General features: G+C 45.6%; 1 protein-coding gene across 1 annotated transcript; it reads left to right on the forward strand.

Annotated features, from left to right (window-relative positions):
• Window positions 1-1,381, forward strand: LOC306905666 (putative vesicular acetylcholine transporter-B). The gene has a single exon (XM_079476478.1). It carries the CDS (start codon window positions 34-36, stop codon window positions 1,096-1,098), a length of 1,065 nt encoding a protein of 354 aa, XP_079332604.1. The 5' UTR covers window positions 1-33; the 3' UTR covers window positions 1,099-1,381.
• Window positions 1,382-9,070: the final 7,689 nt, after the last annotated feature.

Genomic DNA, 9,070 nt, shown 5'->3' on the forward strand with positions numbered 1-9,070 from the left:
TCTGGAACTTTCATTGACCGGGTCGGATACGATATGCCGCTGTTGGTCGGACTCTTGGTGATGTTCGTGTCCACGTGTATTTTTGCGTTCGCTAACCACTACTGGACTCTCTTCGCAGCGCGCAGTCTGCAGGGTCTCGGCTCAGCGTTTGCCGACACGGCGGGAATCGCGATGATAGCGGACAAATACACCGAGGACGCGGAGAGGACTCGCGCGCTCGGCATCGCGCTCGCCTTCATCTCGTTCGGCAGTCTCGTGGCACCTCCGTTCGGCGGTGTTCTGTACGAATTCGCAGGTAAACGGGTCCCGTTCATAGTTCTCGCCTGTGTTTGCTTGGCAGACGGGATTTTGCTCTTGACTGTGATCAAACCTTTTTCTAACAGGACTCGCGAAAACATGCCGGTCGGGACGCCCATTTACCGGCTCATGATTGACCCGTACATCGCGGTGGTCGCGGGTGCCCTGACCGTCTGTAACATCCCTCTGGCTTTCCTCGAGCCCACGATCTCGAACTGGATGGAGAGCACGATGAACGCCAGTAAGTGGGAGATGGGGCTCGTCTGGTTGCCCGCTTTCCTCCCTCACGTGCTGGGAGTTTATCTCACTGTCCGACTGGCAGCAAAGTATCCGGACATGCAGTGGTTCTATGGCGCTGTCGGTATGGTCATCATAGGAGCGAGTTCCTGCACTGTCTCGGCCTGCAAGAACTTTGTCCAGTTAATCTTCCCGCTGTGCGGCATCTGCTTCGGCATCGCCCTGGTGGACACGGCGCTTCTGCCCACTTTGGCCTTCTTGGTGGACGTGCGTCATGTGTCCGCGTATGGAAGCGTTTATGCGATCGCAGACATCTCATACTGTGTCGCTTACGCTATTGGACCTGTTATTGCAGAAAAGATAGTACACAGCATGGGCTTCCTTCAGTTAAATCTCGGTATGGGTTTAGTCAATGTGCTTTGCGCGCCGGCTTTGCTTTTGCTCCGGTTCGTGTGTCAGATGAAGCCGTCGGAGAAGAATGTTCTGATCAAGAAAAAACCCACCGGACATTATGACTGCATTAAAATGGAAGAGCGATTGGAAGAGGTTTGTGCGCCACGATGAGTAACGTGTGTCCCATGAAGGGATTCCTCGAAAAGTGCAAATGTCTTCTAAAGGGGACTCATCTGGCACAACGAACTACCATACATCAAGCCATATATTACACATTACATTTTGTCATCAACGATTCAGTATTTAAATCATCAGGGACCACCGGGATTGTGGGTGGTGCAAAACAAATTATAACATAATATATAAAGTTCATGTATTTTTATTTAATATAGATATGTAGAATGTAGCTTGCCATACACACTGAAAATAATTTGTAGAATTTACTTATTAAAATACTTGTAAAAATTTGCATGTGTGTTTCCAGCTGACTCGATGTAATACCGTATTGTCAATTACAGTCTTTCTCGATTGTTACACACAAATATTGGTACTTGAGACACAATGACCTCAACATGTAACTCATTCACCAACCCCCTGAACCAATTCTGCTAAACTACAAGCACAATTCCTGCTTTATACTCACATTGCAGATCTAAAACACACTTTTTTCAAAACACTACACACAATTCTCTGCATTTGGCACAATTTTCGGACAGAAAAATCTCTTGTTTTCACAAGGAACACGCTGCCATTCAAATATGAACACTGACTCATCACATGTGTAAACACCTGTCACAAACGCCTATACCCCTTCTCCAAGCTATGGAAGATGCATGTGGAGATATAGCAGCTGATGCTTTTCATGGCTGGACTGAAAAACATTGCTTGTGATGTGGATGAGGTGATGTGGTCAGACCCAAACCGAAGAGAAGATGCATCATAGTTTTTTTTACTGTAACTGTATTCAGTAAATTTTTCTGTTGTTTTGTATGTAGACCACTGTATGTGCTACTTTGCGTTGGTTGGGATGTACACTGTACATTGTTTTTGTTGTGTTTTTGTGTGTTCTGACTATAAAAACTATTATATATATATATATATATATATATACATACATACAAAAAATATTTTACAACACACTTATATATGTACTGTCTGTAGTAAGTGTAACACTGAACCATATAAAGAGCAAAGTCATTATGATGAATGGAGAAGTGTTTTATAAAGAGCACATCAGTGTTCAACTGGTTCTTATAAATGTATTTTCATATGATGGTTTGTGTGTGTCATTTGAAAACAAAATACCATTTTGAGAAGAAAGAACATTGTTTTGAATGTGAAGTTTCATTTTGCAGGAGAATTAAGGGGTTTCGCCCATTGTGTTTGTGTTTTTGATTTGTGTGTAGAGTTCTGAGAATATGAGGCATGCTTTCAGAAAATGTGTTTATATTTATAAATATAAAAAAAGGTTTTTATAGTCAGAACACACAAATACACGATAACAAATATATTTAATTTTTCCAACAAAGAGAATGTACAGTGTACATCCCAACCAACGCAAAGTTGCACATACAATGGTGTACATACAATACAACAGAAGAATTGACTGTATACAGTTACAGTAAAAAAACTATGATGCATCTTCTCTTGGGTTTGGGTCTGACCACAGCACCTCATCCACATCACAAGCAATGTTTTTCAGTCCAGCCATGAAAAGCATCAGCTGCTATATCTCCACATGTGTCTTCTATAGCTTGGAGAAGGGGTATAGGCGTTTGTGACAGGTGTTTACACATGTGATGAGTCAGTGTGCATATTTGAATGGTAGTGTGTTCCTTGTGAAAACAAGAGATTTTTCTGCCTGAGAATTGTGCCAAATGCAGAGAATTGTGTGTAGTGTTTTGAAAAAAGTGTGTTTTAGATCTGCAATGTGAGTGTAAAGCAGGAATTGTTTTTGTAGTTTAGCAGAATTGGTTCAGGGGGTTGGTGAATGAGTTACATGTTGAGGTCATTGTGTCTCAAGTACCAATATTTGTGTGTAAACAATCGAGAAAAACTGTATTACCGATGCTACGGTGTAGCGACTGAGGTTAGGGTGGACTCTTTGCCCAGCATCCCTCATGGACAAGCCATGATTTATCACATGGTCCATCAAAGTAGCCCTGATGTCATCTGATAAACGTCTCCGGACTGGTCCTCCTCTTTGTCCTCGTCCTCTTCCATGTCCACATCCGACTACCCTCTGTCTTTGTCCTCCTTTTACTTGGACTCTCATCGCCTCCATGATTATAAAGATCTCAAAATGTCTTATCTGAGGCCTATTTGTAGTGCTAAGGCTCAGACTGATTGGTTTTCTGTTTTTTGTGCAAGTGCTTTCAGGTGAGTATGTCAGTGCCTTACTATTTAAATCATGCTTTAATGAATGGCTGAAATTAAACTTTGACCTTAGCCTGGTTTTCACAGACAGGGTCACAAATATCTTCTAGGGAAGGCGTAAGTCCTTAAAAGTCCACGAGTTTGCACTGTCTTAAAAACACTGTCTTATTTGTAGATAAACAGGAGGTGTTTGTGAAGTGACGTTAGACGGATCTGTATTGAAACACTGGAGGGGCTTTTAGATCTCGTGACAGACAGGAGATGGGCTGCTGATCTCGGAGCCCTCGGGTGACGTTGAGTTGCTTCTAACTTCTTCTAGAGAGAGAGAGAGAGTTCTTATAAATGTCTTTTCATATGATGGTTTGTGTGTGTCATTTGAAAACAAAATACCATTTTGAGAAGAAAGAACATTGTTTTGAATGTGAAGTTTCATTTTGAAGGAGAATTGAGGGGTTTTGCCCATTGTGTTTGTGTTTTTTGATTTGTGTGTAGAGTTCTGAGAATATGAGGCATGCTTTCAGAAAATGTGTTAGGGTTAGGGTTAGGGTTAGGGTTAGGGTTAGGGTTAGGTTGTAGGGCAAAAAACGAAGGTTGCACCCCTGGTGAAGTGCACCCCCCCACTTATCTTTCGAAGGGATGTAGGTAGAGACTTGAAATTGCGTATATATAGTAATTGGCGGACGCCCTTTCGAACGCGCTCACTTTTAGCTCGATAGCGCCCCCAGCGGCCGAGATAAGGAAGTGCACCCCCCTTAATGAAAGTGTAAAAGGAAAACGAGGCACGTCATTATATAGTTTCGAGGTCGCCGAGCACGATGGTGAAGGTTTGGAGTCGATCCGAGCTTCCGTTCGGAAGTGCACCCCAGGGTGAAGTTTTGTAAAAGTTTGTCAAATTTTCCTAAGTGGAAAAGTGCAAATTCGTTCACCCAGAAAGCCTTTTTCTACACGTTTCAGGCCATTTGGAGTCGATGTGTATAGTTTTCGAGAGACACTTTTTGTAAAAGGTGTTGTCAAGGGGTTGTACTTGGCTGAAAACACGCTCTAAACAGACGAATTTGGAGTCGACGTAACTCGGGCCGCGAAGATCGTAGAACCTAGAGCCAGGTGTCATTCGAAAGGGGAGGTCCAGGCCTTTCCAACGACACCGAGCACGCGTCGCTGCGACCTTCGTAAGCCGAGCTAGACCCCCGAACAGAAAGGCGTCTGAAAAGCGTATCTCTGGCCAGGAAGGTCGCAGCAGGACGAGGTCGGACGCGTCTTGAAGGACTCGCCGAGACCTTTCCAACGACACCAAGCACTCGTCGCTGCGACCTTCCTAGGCCGAGATATTTTTTCTAGAGCCGTTTCTGTTTGGCTCCCCCTATCCGTCACGGAAGGTCGTACCGCGTCGGTCGACGGCTCGTTGGAAAGGTGTCATCCAGACCTTTCCGACAACACCCGTCTCGCGTTTCTAGTCCATTCCTACACGGAGTTATAACGTTTGTCCGCCAGGCGGCGCTATTTTTTGAATAAGTGGGCATAACTCTGCGTAGGAAGGTCGTAGAGATACGAACGTAGGCTCGTCGGAAAGGTCTCGCCCACGCCTTTCGAACGGAACGCGGTCCGACAATTGTTTCCGAGCCTTTCGATGAGATGTGTTGCAATTCGTGTCCATTGCAGAGGGTTCCTGACCTTAGGTTTAGAGTTTGGTTGGGGTGGGGGTTAGATGAATTTTGCCTAATTGTCCAACGACCAGAAGGTGCCTGACCTTAGGGTAAGAGTTTGGTTCGGATGGGGGATAGATCAGATATCAGAATAGGGTTACCAGAGTAGGTTGTAGGGTTAGGGGAATGCACAGAGTAATATATTTTTAAAAAAATTGACGTGGTAGTCTTATTTAAAACACTGGCACATGCTCTATTCTTTATATATGTCTAGATGGGTCACAGAGAGAAAAAGGGGGGGAGGGGCGGCGCCAGAGGATTCTCCACACCCAAGGGCCCAGGAAGGCCTGCCCACCTCGCGTAACGCCCAGGGTAGCACTTCAGTCGGAACAGACTTTCGCTACTGGTGGTAAAGCCCCTCCTGGTATCCCGTAGCACCCTCCCCACTACCTCCGCCCTCAATCCCAACATATAGCACACCATGTGTTGATGTCCCCATCGGGGTTCGAACTCCGGTCTCCCGTTCCAGATAACAGGGGATCAACCATCCAGCCATAGTGGTTTTTGTGGTGGATTGTTAACATTAAGCGGATTACAGCTAAAAAGAATGCACATGTTTATTTAAAAGAGTAGTTAAAATATCCTAAAAGAAGTGTCTTTGTTTTAAAAAAAAGGGAGAGAAATTATTGAGAACTCACAAACTCGTACCTTTATTATTTTATGTATATACATATATGTATGTTTTGACCTTTTAAACCCTCTGCTCAGTCATGTCCTACTGGCTTAGCAAGTAAATGACCTCCTGTTTATACAACTTTAAAGGAACCATGCATAGTGCTTAGGGAAATCCCCAGACAAAAGTTAGTAAAACAGATAAATAAATAAAATTTAATTAATTAAATGAATAAACCCAACAAACAAACAAGTAAATGCATAAATAAATAAATAAATAAATACATAAGTGCATCAAGACATTAATCAAGTAAAAAGTGAACACCAAATCAAAACCAATCAAAGTATATAAGTGCTTTTATTTGTATAAGTGCATTTCACATCACTCATTGTGCCAAGAAACCAAAAAAACTTTTTGTAATGTCAAGAGGGATTCCCCCAGCACACGCAGGTAAAAGATCATGTCATAAAATCAAAGCAGTTAGGGTTAGGTGTAAGTTGGGCCGCAGGGACAGACCTCTGAGGGTACAGCCATACACTTGGATATCAAGTGCCAAATGTTTGAGACATGGAGCAAGAATTAATTAGAATTAGGTTTAGGTGTGAGTTAGGTCACAAAGGTGAGCATCTAGGAATACAAAAACACACTTGAATTCAGGCCCTAGGTGTGAGGCACAGGGAGCAAAAATCAGTTAGGGTTAGGGTTAGGTGTAGGTTAGGTCATCAAGATGAGCATCTGGGAGTACAGAAATGCAGTTGAATTCAGGCCCTAGGTGTGGGTTAGGGTTAGGGTTAGGGTTAGGGGTTAGGGTTAGGTTGTAGGGCAAAAAACGAAGGTTGCACCCCTGGTGAAGTGCACCCCCCCACTTATCTTTCGAAGGGATGTAGGTAGAGACTTGAAATTGCGTATATATAGTAATTGGCGGACGCCCTTTCGAACGCGCTCACTTTTAGCTCGATAGCGCCCCCAGCGGCCGAGATAAGGAAGTGCACCCCCCTTAATGAAAGTGTAAAAGGAAAACGAGGCACGTCATTATATAGTTTCGAGGTCGCCGAGCACGATGGTGAAGGTTTGGAGTCGATCCGAGCTTCCGTTCGGAAGTGCACCCCAGGGTGAAGTTTTGTAAAAGTTTGTCAAATTTTCCTAAGTGGAAAAGTGCAAATTCGTTCACCCAGAAAGCCTTTTTCTACACGTTTCAGGCCATTTGGAGTCGATGTGTATAGTTTTCGAGAGACACTTTTTGTAAAAGGTGTTGTCAAGGGGTTGTACTTGGCTGAAAACACGCTCTAAACAGACGAATTTGGAGTCGACGTAACTCGGGCCGCGAAGATCGTAGAACCTAGAGCCAGGTGTCATTCGAAAGGGGAGGTCCAGGCCTTTCCAACGACACCGAGCACGCGTCGCTGCGACCTTCGTAAGCCGAGCTAGACCCCCGAACAGAAAGGCGTCTGAAAAGCGTATCTCTGGCCAGGAAGGTCGCAGCAGGACGAGGTCGGACGCGTCTTGAAGGACTCGCCGAGACCTTTCCAACGACACCAAGCACTCGTCGCTGCGACCTTCCTAGGCCGAGATATTTTTTCTAGAGCCGTTTCTGTTTGGCTCCCCCTATCCGTCACGGAAGGTCGTACCGCGTCGGTCGACGGCTCGTTGGAAAGGTGTCATCCAGACCTTTCCGACAACACCCGTCTCGCGTTTCTAGTCCATTCCTACACGGAGTTATAACGTTTGTCCGCCAGGCGGCGCTATTTTTTGAATAAGTGGGCATAACTCTGCGTAGGAAGGTCGTAGAGATACGAACGTAGGCTCGTCGGAAAGGTCTCGCCCACGCCTTTCGAACGGAACGCGGTCCGACAATTGTTTCCGAGCCTTTCGATGAGATGTGTTGCAATTCGTGTCCATTGCAGAGGGTTCCTGACCTTAGGTTTAGAGTTTGGTTGGGGTGGGGGTTAGGGTTAGGGTTAGGGTTAGGGTTAGGTGAGGTAAGTATGAGGTAAGTATGAAGACGCAGCAATCATGCCAGAGCAACATGCAGGTCGTGCACGGGCCATACACCAACTGGCCGCCTCGCCCTCAAAGTGTTCCAAAAAATTAAAAAAACACAAAAGCACCACCCACTGGATGAGCAAGGGCAATTTCGGGCCTTAGGTTGAGGATTTAGGTGTGGTGAGCATTTTATAAAATTGGTGTGAGCTTCTTCGCGACGTTTCGGCACTCTATTGGGCCTTCCTCAGGCGAGCTTCCTAACACCAAGCTTCCAAGCGAGCTTTCTGACAATGTGCTTCCATGTGAGCTTCCCCCTACTGAGCTTCCACACGAGCTTCCCCATACTGAGCTTCCACCAACAGCCGTTGAGACGTAATGTGCGATTTTGCACTTGGCCATCATTCGGCATAGAGCATTTATTTATTTTCTAATTTCTTGTTACAGGTAGGACGAGGTCCAGAGGAGCAGGCACTGGCTAGGGTTAGGTGAGGTAAGTATGAAGACGCAGCAATCATGCCAGAGCAACATGCAGGTCGTGCACGGGCCATACACCAACTGGCCGCCTCGCCCTCAAAGTGTTCCAAAAAATTAAAAAAACACAAAAGCACCACCCACTGGATGAGCAAGGGCAATTAGGGTTAGGTTAGGGTTAGGGTTAGGGTAGGGTTAGGGTTAGGTTAGGGTTAGGGTTAGGGTTAGGGTTAGGGTTAGGGTTAGGGTTAGGTTAGGTTAGGGTTAGGTTAGGGTTAGGTAGGGTTAGGTTGTAGGGCAAAAAACGAAGGTTGCACCCCTGGTGAAGTGCACCCCCCCACTTATCTTTCGAAGGGATGTAGGTAGAGACTTGAAATTGCGTATATCTAGTAATTGGCGGACGCCCTTTCGAACGCGCTCGCTTTTAGCTCGATAGCGCCCCCAGCGGCCGAGATAAGGAAGTGCACCCCCCTTAATGAAAGTGTAAAAGGAAAACGAGGCACGTCATTATATAGTTTCGAGGTCGCCGAGCACGATGGTGAAGGTTTGGAGTCGATCCGAGCTTCCGTTCGGAAGTGCACCCCAGGGTGAAGTTTTGTAAAAGTTTGTAAAATTTTCCTAAGTCGAAAAGTGCAAATTCTTTCACCCAGAAAGCCTTTTTCTACACGTTTCAGGCCATTTGGAGTCGATCTGTATAGTTTTCGAGAGACACTTTTTGTAAAAGGTTCAAGGGGTTGTACTTGGCTGAAAACACGCTCTAAACAGACGAATTTGGAGTCGACGTAACTCGGGCCGCGAAGATCGTAGAACCTAGAGCCATGTGTCATTCGAAAGGGGAGGTCCAGGCCTTTCCAACGACACCGAGCACGCGTCGCTGCGACCTTCGTAAGCCGAGCTAGACCCCCGAACAGAAAGGCGTCTGAAAAGCGTATCTCTGGCCAGGAAGGTCGCAGCAGGACGAGGTCGGACGCGTCTTGAAGGACTCGCCGAGACCTTT

The sequence above is a fragment of the Barbatula barbatula genome, assembly GCF_947034865.1.
Source record: "Barbatula barbatula genome assembly, chromosome: 16".
In the NCBI taxonomy this organism is placed as follows: Eukaryota; Metazoa; Chordata; class Actinopteri; order Cypriniformes; family Nemacheilidae; genus Barbatula; species Barbatula barbatula.